We start from the raw sequence: 20,930 nt of genomic DNA on the forward strand, positions 1-20,930 counted from the left end.
CCTTCTCATGCAAAGCTTCAGCTCGTAACGATGCAACCTTGACGCGGGCTAGTACACCACGCCACCTGCTTTGAATTCTCACCGCAGTCAAATTCTCGATGCGAGAAAGCTGGGTCTGGACATCAGCAATAGCGGCAGACCGCATTGAAGCCACCTCAGACCGGGCTACAGAACCCCGCCAGTGGCTCTGGATCTTCGTCGCCATGGCGCTCTCGGCCTCCGCCTGACGGGCCAGCTCCTCCTGACGAGCAAGCTCCTCTTGTTCGCGAGCGAGCTCTTCCTGGCGAGCAGCTTCCTCCGCAGCGGCAGCAGCAGCCTCTGCCTCCGCAGCAGCCCTAGCAGCTTCAGCCTCGGCAGCAACGCGAGCAGCTTCGGCCTCCGCCTCGGCCTGAGCAGCAGCCTCCGCGGCAGCACGAGAAGCTTCAGCTTCAGCCTCAGCCTCGGCCTGGGCAGCAGCCTCCGCCTCCGCAACGGCCTTAGCAGCCTCGGCCTCGGCCACCTCGGTACGCAGCACAGCCACCTCGGACCGGGCTACAGAACCCCGCCAGTGGCTCTGGATCTTCGTCGCCATGGCGCTCTCGGCCTCCGCCTGACGGGCCAGCTCCTCCTGACGAGCAAGCTCCTCTTGTTCGCGAGCGAGCTCTTCCTGGCGAGCAGCTTCCTCCGCAGCGGCAGCAGCAGCCTCTGCCTCCGCAGCAGCCCTAGCAGCTTCAGCCTCGGCAGCAACGCGAGCAGCTTCGGCCTCCGCCTCGGCCTGAGCAGCAGCCTCCGCGGCAGCACGAGCAGCTTCAGCTTCAGCCTCAGCCTCGGCCTGGGCAGCAGCCTCCGCCTCCGCAACGGCCTTAGCAGCCTCGGCCTCGGCCACCTCGGTACGCAGCACAGCCACCTCGGACCGGGCTACAGAACCCCGCCAGTGGCTCTGGATCTTCGTCGCCATGGCGCTCTCGGCCTCCGCCTGACGGGCCAGCTCTTCCTGGCGAGCAAGCTCCTCTTGTTCGCGAGCGAGCTCTTCCTGGCGAGCAGCTTCCTCCGCAGCGGCAGCAGCAGCCTCTGCCTCCGCAGCAGCCCTAGCAGCTTCAGCCTCAGCAGCAACGCGAGCAGCTTCGGCCTCCGCCTCGGCCTGAGCAGCAGCCTCCGCGGCAGCACGAGCAGCTTCAGCTTCAGCCTCAGCCTCGGCCTGGGCAGCAGCCTCCGCCTCCGCAACGGCCTTAGCAGCCTCGGCCTCGGCCACCTCGGTACGCAGCACAGCCACCTCGGACCGGGCTACAGAACCCCGCCAGTGGCTCTGGATCTTCGTCGCCATGGCGCTCTCGGCCTCCGCCTGACGGGCCAGCTCTTCCTGGCGAGCAAGCTCCTCTTGTTCGCGAGCGAGCTCTTCCTGGCGAGCAGCTTCCTCCGCAGCGGCAGCAGCAGCCTCTGCCTCCGCAGCAGCCCTAGCAGCTTCAGCCTCAGCAGCAACGCGAGCAGCTTCGGCCTCCGCCTCGGCCTGAGCAGCAGCCTCCGCGGCAGCACGAGCAGCTTCAGCTTCAGCCTCAGCCTCGGCCTGGGCAGCAGCCTCCGCCTCCGCAACGGCCTTAGCAGCCTCGGCCTCGGCCACCTCGGTACGCAGCACAGCCACCTCGGACCGGGCTACAGAACCCCGCCAGTGGCTCTGGATCTTCGTCGCCATGGCGCTCTCGGCCTCCGCCTGACGGGCCAGCTCCTCCTGACGAGCAAGCTCCTCTTGTTCGCGAGCGAGCTCTTCCTGGCGAGCAGCTTCCTCCGCAGCGGCAGCAGCAGCCTCTGCCTCCGCAGCAGCCCTAGCAGCTTCAGCCTCAGCAGCAACGCGAGCAGCTTCGGCCTCCGCCTCGGCCTGAGCAGCAGCCTCCGCGGCAGCACGAGCAGCTTCAGCTTCAGCCTCAGCCTCGGCCTGGGCAGCAGCCTCCGCCTCCGCAACGGCCTTAGCAGCCTCGGCCTCGGCCACCTCGGTACGCAGCACAGCCACCTCGGACCGGGCTACAGAACCCCGCCAGTGGCTCTGGATCTTCGTCGCCATGGCGCTCTCGGCCTCCGCCTGACGGGCCAGCTCCTCCTGACGAGCAAGCTCCTCTTGTTCGCGAGCGAGCTCTTCCTGGCGAGCAGCTTCCTCCGCAGCGGCAGCAGCAGCCTCTGCCTCCACAGCAGCCCTAGCAGCTTCAGCCTCAGCAGCAACGCGAGCAGCTTCGGCCTCCGCCTCGGCCTGGGCAGCAGCCTCCGCCTCCGCAACGGCCTTAGCAGCCTCGGCCTCGGCCACCTCGGTACGCAGCACAGCCACCTCGGACCGGGCTACAGAACCCCGCCAGTGGCTCTGGATCTTCGTCGCCATGGCGCTCTCGGCCTCCGCCTGACGGGCCAGCTCCTCCTGACGAGCAAGCTCCTCTTGTTCGCGAGCGAGCTCTTCCTGGCGAGCAGCTTCCTCCGCAGCGGCAGCAGCAGCCTCTGCCTCCGCAGCAGCCCTAGCAGCTTCAGCCTCAGCAGCAACGCGAGCAGCTTCGGCCTCCGCCTCGGCCTGAGCAGCAGCCTCCGCGGCAGCACGAGCAGCTTCAGCTTCAGCCTCAGCCTCGGCCTGGGCAGCAGCCTCCGCCTCCGCAACGGCCTTAGCAGCCTCGGCCTCGGCCACCTCGGTACGCAGCACAGCCACCTCGGACCGGGCTACAGAACCCCGCCAGTGGCTCTGGATCTTCGTCGCCATGGCGCTCTCGGCCTCCGCCTGACGGGCCAGCTCCTCCTGACGAGCAAGCTCCTCTTGTTCGCGAGCGAGCTCTTCCTGGCGAGCAGCTTCCTCCGCAGCGGCAGCAGCAGCCTCTGCCTCCGCAGCAGCCCTAGCAGCTTCAGCCTCAGCAGCAACGCGAGCAGCTTCGGCCTCCGCCTCGGCCTGAGCAGCAGCCTCCGCGGCAGCACGAGCAGCTTCAGCTTCAGCCTCAGCCTCGGCCTGGGCAGCAGCCTCCGCCTCCGCAACGGCCTTAGCAGCCTCGGCCTCGGCCACCTCGGTACGCAGCACAGCCACCTCGGACCGGGCTACAGAACCCCGCCAGTGGCTCTGGATCTTCGTCGCCATGGCGCTCTTGGCCTCCGCCTGACGGGCCAGCTCCTCCTGACGAGCAAGCTCCTCTTGTTCGCGAGCGAGCTCTTCCTGGCGAGCAGCTTCCTCCGCAGCGGCAGCAGCAGCCTCTGCCTCCGCAGCAGCCCTAGCAGCTTCAGCCTCAGCAGCAACGCGAGCAGCTTCGGCCTCCGCCTCGGCCTGAGCAGCAGCCTCCGCGGCAGCACGAGCAGCTTCAGCTTCAGCAGCAACGCGAGCAGCTTCGGCCTCAGCCTCGGCCTGGGCAGCAGCCTCCGCCTCCGCAACGGCCTTAGCAGCCTCGGCCTCGGCCACCTCGGTACGCAGCACAGCCACCTCGGACCGGGCTACAGAACCCCGCCAGTGGCTCTGGATCTTGGTGGCTGCGTCTCGTTGCTGTCGGAGCTGAGCTAACTCGTTGCGTGCCTGTCGGCCTGCCAATATTCGTGCCGCGAAATCTTGGATCTCATGGGCTGCGTCAATCTGCTTCGTGTATTCGGCCTGAGCTTGGCGCCGACGAACCACAGCCTGAAGTAATATCGCTGCTGCCTTCCGGACTGCGATATCAGACTGATAGCGATTCCGTTGGGAACGGCCTCGCACAATCTTTTGGATAACCACCGCGCACGTCTGCTCTCTTTGTAGCTGCTGACGGAGAGCCTCTAATTGCTTCTGTGCCTGCCGTCGCCGGAATTCAGTCTGAATTCGGATGGCAATTCTCTCCGATGCTGCAAGCTTCTCGCTGTAAGCCTCGCGCGCAATCACGCCGCGCACTCCTGACTGGATTTGCGTCGCCATGTCATTTTTCCGCTGGGTTTCCTTACGATCCTGATCCTTACTGCGGAAAGCTCGCGCGCCTTGAGCATAAGCCATACCATTGAACGTTAGAGGTTTCTTGTTCTGCTTGGCCAGTTCAGCTGTGAGAAGCACCAATGCGGCGTCAGTTGGGGTGCTTTACAAACATGTACAGGTGAAGGGAATACAACGGTTCGCACCAGCTTTACGATCCATCTCGGCGAACTTCTGAGCTGCAGATCTGACGTCGATCTTGGCTTCGTCGACAGAGGCCTTGATCTGCTCAATGTCTACTTCTATCGGTGGACAAGAATTCAATGTGAGCTTATGACCTCGAACGCCTGTCAACAAAGTAAACGTACCGTCAATGGATTGCTTCCGGGTCGACTCCATAGACTCGACCGACTCAATCGACATCTTACGGTTAGACTCCCACGACGCCTTGCGTGCGGCATCATCCAACGCCTTCCGCTCGTCGCGCGCTCGGCTTTCGGCTGAGATAGCAAGCAGTAACCATCAGCACATTAGGGCCTCACAAACCAGAATAGTCCATGACAAGATACTCACCGAGCTGCTCTTGGAACCTTGCGAGTGCCTTCAAGGCCTGAGGGCTAGGCTTCTTGATGCGTGAGGCTGGGTCTGTGAACGGGTAGCGCTTGGCTAAATGGCACAACGCACGAACAGTAAGGTAAGCGACAGAATCATCATAGCACTCCAAGCGCACAAGACGAACCATTCGGGGTCCCGGTGCCGCTCTTAGGCACCATGAAGCCGTTCTTCATGACATATTCATGCGAGACGTCGTGCTGGTCGTACTTCAACAGCGCCGCCTTGGCCTTTTCCTCGGCCTCTTTCTCCACCTGCGCGATCTCCTTCGCGTGCACGTACGCGTGGTCGAAGTCGGGCGAGGAGAAGTTGTTCTTGGCGGACGCCTCCTTAGCGCTCTGCTCTTTCTGTCGCTCCAGCTCCTGCAGACGCTTCTTCTCCTCAAGCTGCTCCTCGAAGTAGGTCTTCCCGCCCGCAAAGTTCCGCAGCGCCTTCTGCGCGTCCTGCTCCGACTTCGTGACGTTCTCGCGCTGCTTGTGGAAGTGGTTGTACGAGTGGTCGTACTCCGTGGAGTAGGACGTCGAGGCGTTGAGGGTCTTGGCGTCCTGCTCCTTCTTGCGCTCGAGCTCCTCGAGGCGCCGCTGCTCCTCGCGCTTCTCGGCCTCAAACGTCTTACCGTCACTCGTGAACTGCGCGAGCGACTCCTTGGCCTTCTGCTCCGCCGTGCGGACGTACTCCATCTGCTTCACCGCGTGGTTGTACGCGCGGTCGTGCTCCAAGTCGTACGAAGACTGCTTGGCCATGGCGTCACGCGACTCCTGCGCCGCGCGGCGCTCCTGCTCCTCGCGCAGCTTGCGCTCCTGCACGGCGGCGTCCACGAGGGACTCGGAGCTCTTTGGGGCCGCGGCGTACGAAGGCTTGTCCGCGGGCTTGTCGGCGCCCGGCAGCTTGATGGGCGGGGGCGCCGCCGTGCGGCGCTTCCAGGCCGGCGGCTCCGAGTTCTGCACCGCGCCCTTGTTGAACATGGCGCGCAGGTTGGCCACGCGGCCGCGCGCCTCGGCCAGCGCCTTCCGCTCCTCTGTGGGCGAACAAGATACACATTAGCTTAAGGCAAGGTTGATCACTAGCAGCAGCTGCGGGACGGACGGGGCACGCACCTTCGTTCATAATTGTACTCTTAGTAGCGGGTGAGTGTGAGGGCCGCTCACTACGCGATTGGGGTCCTGCTGGAGAGGCAATCGAGGAGTGAGGCCGCGGTCGGAGGGGAGGAGGAGCAGGAGGGTCCAGCTGACGCGGGTCGCGGCTGGTTTCAGAATCTTGCCGGCGCGTGACGCAGTGGCGCACCTGATGGCTCCTTGGTGTCGGCTTGGACTCGACTCGGCTTGGGCGCGTAGGTCCACGAATGCCTCGCCTTGTACGTGGCGTTCAGAAACAATCTCGACAATGCTCGCCACAATGCGGCAACGGAGCGCGCCGGCTTTCACGCGTCCCACGGTCATCTCTCCCTTGCCACCGTCCTCGTCCTAGACCTGCATGCGATTATATCTGTACCCATACGAGATGTTGAGCCAAGCCGGGTATGAACAGACCTGCTATAGTTAATACTCGAAAAAGAAAGTGCAGTGTGACCTGCGTAGTCGGTCGTGCTAGCGATAAGCAAGTGCTACCGACCGGTGACGCATCGACCCGCGGCGGTGATTTTTTAGTTTGTTGGCGCTTCGCTCGCTATGCTCGCTCCGCTATTGGAGCAGACTGCCTACGCTTCGCTACGGCAGTGGCGGACCCGTTCCGCTCGCCTCGTCGGCTCGCTGCACTACTCTCAATGTTAGGTTAGTACTACAGAGGCCGGGGCGGGTCCTGCGGCCCCGTATGGTGGGGTCGCCTTCGGCGACGGAGCCGCCTTCGCTGCGCTCGGCGGCTACTCGTACTTAGTAGGATCCGTACTTAGTGAATAAGCGTGACGATTTTGTGACGGACGGACAGCGCGTCTTTCTGATTGATTCTTTAGACTAGCCGAGCGCCGCCGCTACGCGGCGGTAGTTATGAGGTTAGTTGCAGTAGAGTGGGCCGCCCACCTCCGCTTCGCTCCGGTGGGCTAATTAGTTCGGCGTGTTTGTGTAAAACTTGTCAAAAATACAAATTCAAATGCAAAAGAACACGTATTATTCAAAGTTATGTGCAGGACGCCCACCTCGCCGTGACTACACCGTCTCGAAAATTTGTCTGTACACGATGTTCGCTGTGTACGCTCCATCATCTTCTTCTAACTCGGGATATTCAATCAACGCCTTGACCTTGGATCGGGCGGTAACCCGGGAGAGCGCGACGTACAGCTGGCCGTGTGAGAAGCAGGGAGACGCGAGGTACAATCCGAGGTTAAACACCGTTTGTCCTTGGGCCTTGTTGATGGTCATCGCGAACGCGGGCTGTACCGGGAACTGCTTACGCCTCAAGCGAAACGGGAAGTCTCGAGCGTTGTCGTCACTGATGAATACAATCCTGGGAATCAACACGTTTTTTCCGCGGCGCTCCCCCGTCATGATCTTCGCGTGGATGACATGAGGTTTTAGCTTCACCACCCGCAGTCGCGTGCCGTTGCATAGGCCTAAGTCCGGGTTCAGATTTCGCATGAGCATGATTGGTGCTCCCACCTTAAGCGTCAGTCGGTGGGGTGGGATACCGTTAATGTTCACAGAATTCAGGACTTCTTGGTCGAAGAAGTTGCTGTCTTGGTCGTCTTGTACTGAGTCAATAGAGAGATAATCTTGGGCGTCACCCTCCAGGCGCGCAGACACCGCATCGTTAATACGTTGAACCATAGCATTAGTCGTCGTCAAGATAGTACGGCTTGCGAAGTAGTAATCGCCGGGTTGTTGATATCCGCATACATGGCATCAACCATCCGAGTTAGGCCAATTGGGATAGCCCCTGGCATGATCTCAGCGTCCTCGTCTGGTTCTTCAGGCGGGTTCTCAACCAACATGTCCCGCGGGATCTTCATATAGTCGCCTCCAAGGGCAGGGTTCACCTCGTGTCTGCCTTCACCAACTTGTAGAAGGAACTCGGAAAAGGCTGCCAGCTCAGTCGCTGTGCTTGCGCTGTGGGCCGACCGCACTCGCATGTTCTCGGTGAGGTGGGCTTGTTCGAAGTGCTGCCATAGGCTGGACGACTTCAGACAGGCGCCGATCGTTTTGGCAGGCGTGCCTCTCACTACCACGGGCAGAATTTGCCGAAAATCACCTGACAGTACGAACGTTTTCCCGCCAAACGGTTCTTGATCGTTGTCCATGATATCTCGTAGACTACGGTCGACAGCTTCAAAGGCATGGCGGTGGGTCATTGGCGCCTCGTCCCAGATGATCAGACTGGCCTCTTGAATTAACTTCCGGAGTTTGGACTGCTTGTAAAGCGAGCAAGGCGAGTATTCATTCAGCTTGAGAGGAATCTTGAACGTAGAGTGCGCGGTGCGCCCACCCACCAGCAGTAAAGCCGCAATCCCGCTAGACGCCACCGCAAGTGCGACCTTTCCCGAAAGGCGGACACTTGCGAGGATATGCTTGAGTAGTGTTGATTTTCCCGTACCACCTGGTCAGTCGATGAAGAACAGCTTTTTGCCAACTTGAGGATATTCCACTGCATCCATAACCTTTTCGTAGATGGCGCGTTGACCTTCGTTCAGGTCACCGCTACGCTCGTGAATTCGGAGTAACACATCCGGCTCGTAGCCTGTCCGTTCCCGGCGGATAAGGTTGTTTTCCAGCAGAGATTCCAGAACCAAAACCCGGTGCTCGCTCAACTGCGGGAGGTCAAAGTCATGCACGGCATACCCGCTTATTTGCAAGTGGTCGTTAAGTCTCTTGAGCGTGTGGAATTGGACAGTATCCGCCTTGGTCTGACCTTCAAGATTCTTGTACTTCTTCTCGATATCACTGGAAAGTTCTTCGTAGAACTGATCCCACAACGCCCGAACGTCTGTAACATGGGAATACACCAGCAACGTTGCGAACAGCTGGCGCAGTTGCTTCGGCATCTTAAACGTTGCGGCCTCCGACATGCATGCGACCCACTCTTGATCGCCGTCCAGAAAGCCGGCGTGCTTCGCCGCCAAATGATACGTGCTGTAAAGGACTCCATTCACAGTGCGGGCATCCTCGAAGGAAGTCGGTCCCCTGTGGTGACATAGTAACACGCGCAGATAGAAGCGCTCCATATCTCTGGGTGAAACGTGGATCAAGCGTCCAATCACCGCCTGGTAGTTAGTTCTACGAACCCACTTTTTCGCCTTGTCATCCCAGGAAAATTGCTTCGGGATATCTTGGTACAACATGGTCTTGGCAATCTGGTTGCTTGGGTCTTCGCTCGCACATAGCTCGAAAAAGCTCGTCCACATTGTACGTTTCCGCCGATCTGCGACCGCTGCTGGGTCCTCGGTGGGTTGGAAAATCACCGCCTGACCATCTTCTAAGTGAACGGTAAGCTTCGTAACGGAGTGTGTCTTGCCTTGGATATCGTACGCCAAAAGCCGCATACATGCCTCTACCGGTGATATGTATCTGGCGTTCAAAAACCGTAGGATCTCGTTCGGCTTCACACGGGGGCTGTTGGGGTCTCGCACGGCTTCAATAGTAATCACAGCTCTGTCGGACCCTTTGTATACGTACTTGTACAGATACTTCACAGCCGTAATTGCCGTACACACCTCCACGTTGATGTGGCAATTGTACTTTTGCGAAAGGTACGGGTTGTACGGAACCACCCACTGGTTCACTGTCTCGTTGTCGTACGTCTTGCCTTTGTACGTTAGAGCCCCCGTTTCACGCCGGCGCCGCCTGTAGACAGGGTACCCGTCTTGGTTTGCTCGAGTCACTTCTACCAACGGCTTCGGATACCCCTTACTGCACTTCCCGTCCGTCATGCTTGGGCTCGTAGGGTTCGCAGCTCCGCACGGACCATGCATCATGCAACTCATGATCGTTTCGTACAGAGCAGGATTAACGTCCTTGTCGGGCACCTCCGCAGACACCAACTTGTCAATAATCTCGCGAGTCCGAGGCTTGTCTCCATCCTCCAGAATCGTGAGAATGTGGGCGTGTGGAAGGCCGCGCTTCTGGAACTCCACTACGTACATTCGTGCCTGTAGGCGGCCGATTATACCTTCGTCCAAATCCGCTAAAAGGGTTTTGAGCTTTTGTTGCCAGACCCGGGCAACAATATCCGGGCGGTCTTGAGCAGTTTGACCCTCAGGGAGTTTTTCCAGGATCTCTTCCCACTTGGTATTGCACGTCTTGGTAAGGAACACGTCAGATTTCCCGTACTCGCGAACTATAGCCATTGAGTCTTGGTACGCCTTGTACATGTAGCGCGGGCCACCGACATGCGAGTCTGGGAGGATAACCCGTTTACCGATTTGGCCCAGAAAGTGTTCATCTTGGTCGCTGCGTCTCCGGTCTGGGTGTACCAACTCGCCGGTATCCCGATTGAATTCAGACACAATAGCTTCTCCTTCACCTAGCGTCACAGCCGTCTCATTGAGCAACGCGTCTTGAACGCCGTGATACTGGTCCGCACGGATCTCCTTCTGATGCATAGCCACCCATCGCAACTGCTCTTGTTCACACTTAGCTCGCTGGTCGACCACCCACTGCTGGAAGAGCCGACCTCCTTGGAATAGAGCCGATTGATCGCAATCCTTCTGGAACAGTCGATAAGCGGTATGCTCGCGCAGCGCCATCTTCGTTTTCTTCCTGTTCTTTGCTCCGTCCGCGTACGTGTTTGTGTACGTCCATCCGAGGTCGCCGTATGGAAACAGCAGGGGATATTGAAGTGGATCATACTTCTCGTCGGTCTCGAATAGGCGCAACAGTTGCTGGTCTTTAGCGTAGTGAACCAGGTCGCGAGACTTGGGAATGTTACCATCCGTAACGACAACGGCGCCGACTTCCGAAACCGTTGGCAAGTTGTGCGTCCCTGGATGGGAAGGCTTGGCCTGCAGCTTGTACTTAATGTCCATGATGGGGATACCTTTGGCCAAATCCTCCCGCAACTTCTCTCCAAACTTTAGGAATTGCTGCGCGAACGGATTGCACCGCTCCATCATATCCTCGATGTCCTTCAAGGCGACGTTGTCCAGATCGGCGTAAATGCTTTTGCGTCGCTTGGCGCGCTCTTGCATCACGGGATCCACGATGTAGATCTGAGCGAACTTTGGTTCCGTCCTCTCACCCGTTGCGCGGTCCACGTAAGGCAGCATAGATCCCAAGTAATGCCCCATTGCGCCTTGGATACGGTACGTGTACACGCCGTTTTGTCCCGCGACCTCCTCGTCTTGAGCTACCCCTCGAAATCGTCTGTCGCTGGAGGAAGCACCGATGGACGTAAAAGCAAACGCCTGGTTGTACGCCCGGATATTGCGGCGGAACTTGTCGTCCCGGTACCACTCCAAGAGGCGCGGAGGTGCTGCACGAAGCGGAGGTAGTCTCACTCTACCCCTCATGCAGCAAATGAACTCGGACTCGTTGGGCCATTTCAAGCGTGACACAGCCGGCACATCGTCGTTGGAGGTAATTTGTGGCGTCCGTTGACGATGTGTTGTCCCCTAACGTTGGCAACCCGGAAGTCTTCATGGTTGGCGTGCGCGTGGCGATGCTTAACAGCCCTGCGTCGAATGCGGTTCTGTTCGCGCTGAGCCTCGAGTTATTGCTCCGTTAGCGCTGCACGTCTGTCCGCTTGCCGTTCTCGATCGCTTGCTTGCGTTGCGATGCGTTCTTCTTCCGTCTGTGATGCGCGACGCACTGCTTCGCGCTCCCGGTTAAGCTGTCGAGCCACCTCACGTGCATCCGCAGATTGCCCTTGTCGGCGTGCTCGCAGGGAAGAGCGATTGCGTTCGCGCGCTTCATTGCGGTCCACAGGGTTCTGACGGGCACGACTTGCCTGCTTACGAATACGGTCAGCCTCTCGTGCTGCAGCTCGTTGAGAATCCGTCTTCTTAGCCCTCGAAGCTCGAGTGCGCTCTCGGTGTTTTGCCTTCGTTCGCTCTTTCTGCGATGCGGTCATGTTAGCTCTACGGATCCGTTGACGCTCTGCCTTACGAGCTCGTTCGGCCGCCGCTCTGTCGGCCGAGAAGGGGGTCGATGCTGCTGCCTGTGCAGCCTCTGCCTCCGCAATGCGAAGTCCCTCTGTATACGCAGCCGCATACCGACGCTGGTGCTCCAGTGGGTCATCGTCCTCCGTCTTGCCTTCCTGTTCCACCGTAGACTGTTCAACAACCACGGCGACCTGAGACACCGGTGCTGGGGCAGCGCTGTCGTCCCCGGCAATGTTGAGAGCTTCTAAGTCCTTTTCCAAGCCGCGTTTAACTCGAGATCGTGTTTTCTGGCGTTTTCGCTTTACTTCCTCTTCCTCAGGCTCCTTAGGTGTCTTGTTCACATGCGCGTTATCCTTCAGGGCTACTTCGACCTCAGCCCGCGTGCGCTGGCGTTTGGGGCGGCGGGCCATGGCCTACTCACTGCGAACACGAAACATAGTAACGTGACGCGTTAGACATTAAGTCTAAGTACACCGCATATACCAGTAGTCTTCCATGCAGCTTGGTTTGGTTGGACATCTGCGTACTGCCCGGGTGGTGCGGCTCCCATCGAAGTTTACTATCTCATGGAACGAAGTAACCGACACGAAACACCGAAGTGAAATCGCTCGCAAACGTGCAGTCGGCAAGTCAGGGTTGAGCGCCCGGGCAGTACTGAGGGTCTTCGTGCGATATCCTTTTGCGCATTCGTGAGAATGGCTTGGTCGCATGGGCCAAAGGACCCATTACGGCCAGCTCAACCGGTTCGCGTTCGGGTTTGTTGTCAATAGACCGTTGCCAATATAAATTACCAAAATGTATCAAATTTTGATAATTTACGTTACGCTACTCGCCAGAGTGGGCGGTGGGTTTAAATACTCTGTAAGGGTCCAAAATGTGTATGACTATAAATAGTCCTACCCATATCAGACCAATATTTTTTAAAACCCCCTAAGCACGGCTTCCGCCTAGCGAGGCAACCCCCCGCTAGGATGATACTTCCCCCTAAGCAGCCCCAGGAGCCTCGGACTATCTGTGCGTGGTAGTGGTGGTGCCTTGAGTGGCTAACTAACATACATACACGCAGCGTACCTCGTCGGCATCGTGGCGCGCGCGAGGCCCAAATTCAAACTGGGGCAAAACTGCATTCAGCCTCTAGTGTGGCCCACATTAATAATTCTTTTAAATATTAAATTAAATTGGTGACACCTTAAATACGTTAAAAGAGCAAAAATTATATTTATTGAGAGCCGTACACGTACGCTAGCCAACGCCGCAAGGTTACCCAAGCAGTAGGGTCAGTGAAGGTGTCCCAGGCGACCAGCGCACAGCAGCACGGTCGCCCGGGGGTGCCGCGGGTGCCGCCTTCGCTGCGCTCGGCAGCTTGTAATGGGGCCGCTTCGGCGTCCAAGGCTGTCTATGTACGATTATGTGGACCACCTTTAAAGTGGACAAAAGCTTCACACGGACTTTCACACGGACAGATCTCTCTGTTAGATGTTGTAGACTAGCCGAGCGCCGCCGCTACGCGGCGGATAGAATTTATACTCTAATTAGCTGTTTTGCACCCGTTCCGCTCGCCTCGTCGACTCGCTGCACTCCTCGCTACGTTGGGATAATAAATACAGAGGCCGGGGCGGGTCCTACGGCCCCGCAATATCGTATTGGGGGGTCGCCTTCGACGACGGGGCCGCCGTCGCTTTGCTCGACAACCTAAGTACGATTATGTGGACCACCTTTAAAGTGGACAGGGTGTGACGGACTGACACGCAGACGGACAGATCTCTCTCTTAGTTGTTGTAGACTAGCCGAGCGCCGCCGCTACGCGGCGGTAGTTATGTGGTTACTTGCAGTAGATAGGGCCGCCCACCTCCGCTTCGCTCCGGTGGGCTTTTATCCAGTTCAAATGTTATTGATTTCGATTGTGTACATGTAAAATTGTCTATAGGTTTGAAGTACTATCAGTAGAGTGACGTGGCTGGTAATAGCTATTCCAACGTCAGTGCACTATGAGTATATGCATGTTGCAGGGTAAAACATTATCTATTGTACGGTCCTGTGCTCCCGTCGCAACTATTTAACCCGAATTACAAAGTATCCGCACAGTACATATCTCACAATCTGCGTTTACTGTGAGTTTAGTAGAAATAAACATGAGCAATATGCCATGGTAGGGTAGATCGATCTGGTGTTGGTATCTTATGTGTGCTCACATAAGTCTATGTCGTACTTGTTGTTTATTCAGTTTATCATCCCACCGTAGCTCTCTCGTAGGCTATAATACCTTCATTCTACATTGGACTATAAGCCCCAGCAACAATCAAAGTATGGGTTTCGCTCTTCCTGTACTTAGCATTACATTAAGTGCTTGTGATCTTATATAAATACCGAGTGTACATCATCGTTTTAGTATTTCGTATGTTCCGCCAAAACGCAGCTGCGGGCTGCGCTAACTACTGCGTGGTCTACTTCAAAACTCGTTGTTTTAGACGTGGTATTATTCTACTACGCGGCGGACATTACCATTTTAGTGTACCACCTGCATTATAGTAGGTAAGATATAGAGAGTTCGCACTCGTAACTTTATAGTTATAAAGTCACGTTTGCCCTTTGTTACCCTATCGTTACCAGAATGATACATCAAGTATCTTTTTACTTTGGTCATAGTAGAAGCAAGATAACTGAAACAGCAATTTTCTGAGCCACGGCAGTTTCCTCACCGTTTATGACCAATCATACAGCTAAGAGGGATAGGTAAAACCCCACGCTATTGTGTCTTCTGTAGTATATCTATCAACACTATTGTGTCCCAGGGGCACGGACGCGATCATCGAGCACAACGCCAGCGGCAGCCGCACACTGGTCGCCGCCGGTAGTAGCGGCAGAAGCGCCACCAGCGACATCGACAGCAGGGTCTCGGACGCGATGGAGGTGACCGTGGCCTTGGAGGACGCGGTCAGGGGCGTCTCCGCCGACATGGACACGGCCACGGACGCGATGGTGGCGGGGGACTCGGGCAGCAAGCATAACGGCGGCCGCAGCGCCGTGTGTGCGCCGGCAACATCATGACCACGGAAGCTTTGGGCGTGACCGTTGTCGTGCTGGAGGTGGTCGTGGGTGCCTCCACCGGCACGGACGTTGGCAAGAACGTGACCGGTGACCAGACAGCGTCCGCAAATGCATCGACAGTGCGGAAGGAGACCGTTGTAGAGGTGCCAGCAGTACCGTCAGCGGCATCAACAGCATGACGTCCTTTGTAGAGATCGTGTCCGTACTGGAGGTGATCGGTGGCAACTCCGTCAGCATGTAGTCGGACGCAATGGCAGCGGGCGACTCGGGCAGCGAGGGCAGCGGCCGTGGCAGCGCCGTCAGCAGCATGACCTCAGACGTGGTGGTGGCGAACGTGGCCGTGCAGGATGTGGTCTGAGGCGTCTTCGCTGACATATACACAGTTGGGAGTTATTGTTATGCTTGGAGGCGGGTGGAATTTCTAATAGCATCCTGTCGGATTATACGCAGTGGAGTGTGGTTAGCTTGCCGCTATGGTGCACCAGTGGTAAAGCAGATGTTGTCAGCCACGAGCTAAATTCGCATTTACGGCATCAAGACTAGCGGGGGCAGATGGAATAGGTGTGACTTAGTGCAGTGAAGTATAAATGGTTAGTTGACTTTGACTATCTTGAAAAAATGATGTGAGGTTACGCCTTGGTGGCTGCGTTAGCCTTCTTTTGGTCTTGGCTGGCCTTCAGAAATGGACGGTTAGCTACATAAATTGGAGAGGTTCGTCGCAAGTTGCCGTCGACAGTGTACACTTGCTTCGGCAAGTAAAACAAATGGTATTTCTGCCAGCAAGTCCAAGTTTGCTGTTGGCACAGATGCTGCTTCGTTGGGTCAACAGGGTATGTGCGCTTGCACAACGCAACTCGATGGGTCCCGCAGTAGTCGGTTTTCTCGGTAGGATCTCTGCCCTTGAACTTGCACACAGTGCATTTCCGCATTGAGCGACTCCTTCCCTGAAGCACCTCCGAGGACGCTCTTGCAACACACGTTTGTGCGTGATCGCCCGAAGACTCGGATACATCTGCCGACGCCGCGGTTTGGGTCGTCGTCGGCATTGTTGTCGTTGTCGGCTTCGCAGCATACACCATTCCATGTTCCCTATCCAGAGATTTCTTCCAGTCCCCATTGAACAGTTCTCGAACCAGTGATGCCACAAATGCGCGATGACTATCGCGGGCTCTTGACCTTGTTTGGGCTGTACCTCCCGTCGAACGAGACTCCTCGCTCTCACCACGCGCCAAACTATCGCAAATGTAGGCATTGCATCTGGCTATATCAAGCATGACCATCGCTAGTTGTTTATGCCACTTCTGAAATGAGTGGCCATCGGCTAGAGAAAATCGTGCACGCAGTTGGTCGAGCCGATCAACACCTTGCATCGCTGAATTATACTCCCCGACGCAAGTAGGAACAGTGAAAGCCACACTCGATTCTTTTATACGACGATGCACAGTTGATGTGGTCGAAGCATCGGCATTAGACACGACATTGACAATTGAGCCATCCACCCAACTAGCTGCGACAATATGCTTCTCTAAGCATACACCTTGCTTCATGTAGCCTCGCGGCTTCGCGTCCTCCTTACGAATCATCGTAAAATGAGGGAAATGCTTGCTAGATGTGCGTACAGTGCCACGTCCATAGAGACCAATCGATCGTAAAGTCTCCAACAGCAAACAGGAAGTGTAGAAGTTGTTCGTGTTTACAATGCGACTGAATCCTTTCAAAGATGAAGTAACCTTCATGACGTGAGAGCGGATTTCAGACGACTTCGCGGTTAGATCAGCGAATTTCTGCAGTTCTGAGCGTGAAATTACACCGTCCAGCCGATCATCAAGTTCACTGGAGCAGTGCAACTTGAAACTCACCGCGTACCACGAGGTAGAACAGCAACACACGTATAACTTGAAAAGATACTTTCCGGTGGGTTTTTGTGGGTTGAAGACTATAATGTGGCGGGCGTACTGGGATCCGCAGGCAATTGTGGCCTCATCAACAGCCACGTTTCGACCGACTTCAACATGGCGCAGGCATCGCGATTTCAGAATGCTCATGAGTGGTCGTATTCTAGCTACAGGATCGCGCTTGATGTCGGAGGTAGACACCTTGGAACGAAAACTCAAATTCTTACGAATGTACAGGAGTCTTCTCCATGTCATAATTGACTCCAAACTAGTAGTACGCGCTCCAGGAAAAATAGTTGCTTCCTCGTCGTCCACCCAGTAATTTCTCATCTCACCCTTGTCGAACAGAGTCATGTACCAGAGGATCCCAAGGAATTTCATCAGTTCCTCTAAACGTACAGGAGTTGCCGATGGGCTGCCAGATGCGTCTGCATACTCGTTGGTAAAGACGACCACTTGGATCCAGAACGACAACGGAATAAACGCGAAGAACGATGAGGTTGCTGAATGCCCAAACAACCCATGACTTTCCGGGCGTAGTCTGGTAGTTGAAGACCCATACGGATGTGTAAATAGCCCTGACGGTTGGCCAAGCGATGCTGTGGGTGAAAATGTCATTGATGCTATCGCTTCGACTTCACCAGGGCACAAAGGACGCTGCAATTCTTTCCGCCCGCGAAACGCAAACCACTCACGATAACCACGCTCGTCCATCTCCTCAAATTCATCTGTCAGTGCAGGAATGTTTGATAGTTTGGGGACCATGTTGCACAGGGACGTCCAAGACTCTCCAAATTGAAGTTTATCTTTTTCCATGTTGGCAAACTGGCGAATACCACGGGTGATGATGGCTTCGGAAACATGGTGAACGTGATCTTTTTTTTGAAAAGCAGTACACGTCCGTTGAACCTGAAATTTGGCGTGAGGAACGCTAACATTGTCAGCATTTTTTTCGCTTGCCAGGCTGTAGCGAGTCACCACACCAATCAAAAATGCTGCGCCAACGTCGCGATACAAACTGAGCAGCATTCACTCCTCATCAGTCGGTGAAAATGCTACGCTAGCATCAACACATTTTTCGGCAGCCGCATGTGCTCGGCGAATCAACTCTTCTTTCATTGCCACAGCCTTGGGTTTATTGGCCTTGGTAGGTGCCTTCTTGCTTTTCGTTTTCCGTTGTGCAGCTTGTTTTTCGCTTCGGGGTGCCTTTGGAGCTGATTGTTCGGCAGGACCGCGCTTTTTTCGCTTAGGTTTTGCTGCCCCCGAGCAATTTGTAGCAGGATGTGTGGCGGCGTTGGTCTCTACAGGTTCCGACGGAGCCACACTTGGCGTCAAAACACTCGCGGGGAGGTCAAGTAGGGCATTGGGTCGTACATCACTTCTCCCTTGCTCCACCAAGTTCATTTTTGTAGCGTTTGTGTAGCAAAGCGTGCTGCAATAGCTGCTATCACCGAAATCCTTGGCGAATCCACCATTAGGGTCTGGGATATTCAACGAAACGCAGACATCATGAGAGCAGAAGTGATGGAGAATTTTTTTGCACCAGGTACAACTGCGCTTGGTTGAACACTCCATATTGCAGACTGCACATTGCGCACATATACCAGACGATGCGGTGGGTGCGTGGTGATCTAGCTGGAGTAAATGGTCTCGCGTAGCTGCTGCATGTACGGGTACGACGCGCGCTGATGTTGGCGGTGTAGATACAGCAGAGGCAGCACCATCAAACACCGATTCGTGACAGCTTACTCCCGGAAGCGCGGCTTTCTCACAATCAACGTCGCTTGCACTCGCTCCAGGAACTCCACCGCTACTGCCACGTACATCATCTGCCGCGTTGAGACCAACATCGCCAGCCCCACATGGATTAACGTTGTTTTGGTCGACATCAATTTCGTCATCGGGTCGCTTGGACAGGGCACCATCCGTATTACCATCCTCCGCTATCAATGTCAGCCGATAGTGCTCCAGAAGCGCTCGTTCACCTAGAAAATAATAGATACCCTCTGTTCCATTCGAGTCACCACCGGGAGGGATATAGCGGTACAGATCACTCAAGCTTCGCCCTGTTGGACGCTTCGAACTCCAACCAGCCGCACTTAGAACTCGCCAAACAGATCCAAACATCGCACGGTCATCCGCGAGGTCTGTATGCCGGTGGACACGCGTCAATATGATACCTTGCTCGAGCGCTAGGTAAGCAACGGATCGTACCTAGACCGGTGGGAGCTGAAGGTGAGATACTACCCGAGCGTCGTGATTGTTGTCGCTTAGCTGTGGGCTCGCAGGTGCTCGACCGCTGCTTCCGCTTTCGAGGCATTGGGTATGTGGTGGTGGACGAGCTCAGCTAGCGTACCAGTCGCTCCTTCACGGCAAAGATCTCTAACTGGTTTGCATGCATCGGTCTCGCTTGAACCATTGGACCGAATATATTGTTATTTGTATGGCCATGTTCGGAGTGTTCAAAGGGACCGAACGTACTAGGCTTTGTATGGGGTGGTTCGACTCATCGTTGTATGTGATGTTAGTATGGTGGAGTTTGAACCCACCGGTGCAGGTTCAATGCCCGCCATGCGGAATGCAGCGTAGCTGTGCTGACAAGGTACCGTGCAAAATGCATCGGATATCGAGTGCGGGATGAATACAGTGTAATTACACAGAGTCATGAATAGTACGAGTACTCAAAGCGTTCAACGGTAACATACGGTACTTAGATTTACTCCAGGCATATTGCTACCAAATGTAAGTGCTGTAGCGGCTTCGGCATCGTCTCCAGAGTTACGTTGACCCATGCAAGCCCCATAGTGACGGTCCGAACTACGGTACACGGCGACAGTGGTGACGCCCATCGTAGATACACTGCTGCCAAGTGCCAATGCTGCCTGCGTGTCCCTGTCGCTGGGCAAATTGGGCGCTTGCGACGTCGTCGTCTTGGCGACTTCAGGCTCCATCTTGACCCCCGATGGGACTCGAACGCTCCATTGCTAGCAGCAGCCTCTCTTGATCTTTGTCGCCGGTGGCACCCCGCTCCCTCCTGAGGTATCTACGTGCGGTTATCCGTCGATGAGGATCGCTGGAAGCGAAAAAGGACGGGAGAACGCCGTCCACCTGCAGGTCTAGTGGGCAGTCGTCCAGTGCCGCCTCCGACGCTCCATCTCGGGGTCCTGTAGCGGAATCTCGGCGTCTCGCAGCTGAACGTGGTTGACAGCCACACCCGGCGGCAATGCCGTGAGGAGAGTTGGGGGCTACGGGACCAACGACACCATCCCAGCGCCAGTTCTAGTAGCACTGCGTTATCGACAACAAATGCGCTGTTGCGGCGGTTGTGCGGGACGTGGTCGTCGGGTGGGTACACGACGGACAGCGAGTCCAACTTCATGCCCGGTGCGTCCCGAGGTCAGCGCGTCTAGTAGCACAGGCGGTCAGCAGCAGCAGCAGATGCGTCGACGCACAGGCGCTGAGCGTGTGACGACTCCAACGACGCTGGACTTGGTGAGTGAGGGGCAAACTGGCAGGCTGGACTTGACCGCAGCGTGCACAGTATCACGGGCAGCCACGCGCCGTAAACGATGGGTACGACCAGCACATGTGTACCACCGTCGTCCGAGGCGTGGAAACCGGAAGAACGGAGCGTGGGCAGCCAGGGACACTTGGGATCGAGCTTGCAAAATCGGAAATGAGCTCCGATGCGAGAAGGTCATTTTGATTCGGAGCAAGCCGAACAAGCCGACCAAACAACAGTCGACCAAACAACAGTGGATCGATTTGAACTAATTCCGCCAATCACACTTCTTGTTGAACTTTGGCAGCCAATCACTGTCATCGATTTTTCGGAGACAGGTTTTGATTGGTCAAAGCGAAGACATGGGAAAAAATGTCAGCGCGGGAAAGCTTGAAAAGATCAACCAAAGCAAAATGGGCACCAAAAAGGCGAGCCTTTACATGTTGTGTAAACCACTTCAAATACCGATAGCCTATTTATGTAACATTATGTATAGCGACCGCTCTACCCGTTCTCCCTCGCCGAAATGCCCTACCATCGGCATTCCCCCAACCATGGTCTTGGTGGACCTGGTCGGAAGCGTCTCCGCCGTCGGCGACACGGATGCAATGGTGGCGGGCGACTCGGGCAGCAAGCACAACGGCGGCCGCAACGCCGTGTGTGCCGTCAACAGCATGGTCTCGGAGGCTTCCGCGGCGACCGTGGCCGTGTTGGACGTGAGTGGCCGTGTTGGACGTGATCGAGGGCGTCACCGCTGGCATGGTCACGAACGCGACGGTGGGATTCGGCGCGGTTGATGAGGCTAATAGGGGTGCCTTCGTGTTGGCTGGACAGCGCCACGAGAGCGTTTATAGTAGCGGCATCGAGAGCCGGGCTGAGTTGCCTTGCTGGCGGTAGGAGCGTCTTCAACCTGGTGTTGAATACATTGATGGGGATGGGACCTTTGTGAAAGGTCGGTAGGTTATCAGGCGAAGAAGTATGAGA

At 56.3% G+C, this 20,930-nt stretch overlaps 3 protein-coding genes across 3 annotated transcripts; 2 read left to right on the top strand and 1 right to left on the bottom strand.

Moving 5' to 3' along the window:
* Positions 1–3,709: 3,709 nt before the first annotated feature.
* On the bottom strand, positions 3,710–5,442 carry PHYSODRAFT_459131 (hypothetical protein; the record flags this gene model as incomplete). The annotated part of the gene is made up of 5 exons (XM_009528469.1): positions 3,710–3,993; positions 4,072–4,167; positions 4,234–4,365; positions 4,439–4,531; positions 4,605–5,442. Coding segments are annotated over 5 exons (1,443 nt in total), but the record flags the coding sequence as incomplete, so codon positions are not given.
* Positions 5,443–14,205: 8,763 nt separating this feature from the next.
* PHYSODRAFT_255694 (hypothetical protein) lies at positions 14,206–14,907 on the top strand (the record flags this gene model as incomplete). Its single annotated transcript, XM_009528470.1, has 4 exons — positions 14,206–14,234; positions 14,294–14,529; positions 14,559–14,692; positions 14,791–14,907. 4 exons carry the CDS (start codon positions 14,206–14,208, stop codon positions 14,905–14,907), a joined length of 516 nt encoding a protein of 171 aa, XP_009526765.1.
* A 5,593-nt stretch (positions 14,908–20,500) lies between these two features.
* PHYSODRAFT_331640 (hypothetical protein) lies at positions 20,501–20,843 on the top strand (the record flags this gene model as incomplete). The annotated part of the gene is made up of 2 exons (XM_009528471.1): positions 20,501–20,662; positions 20,691–20,843. The coding sequence occupies 2 exons, from the start codon at positions 20,501–20,503 to the stop codon at positions 20,841–20,843; spliced, it is 315 nt and encodes a 104-aa protein (XP_009526766.1).
* Positions 20,844–20,930: the final 87 nt, after the last annotated feature.

This window comes from Phytophthora sojae, assembly GCF_000149755.1.
Source record: "Phytophthora sojae unplaced genomic scaffold PHYSOscaffold_4, whole genome shotgun sequence".
Lineage (NCBI taxonomy): Eukaryota > Oomycota > Peronosporomycetes > Peronosporales > Peronosporaceae > Phytophthora > Phytophthora sojae.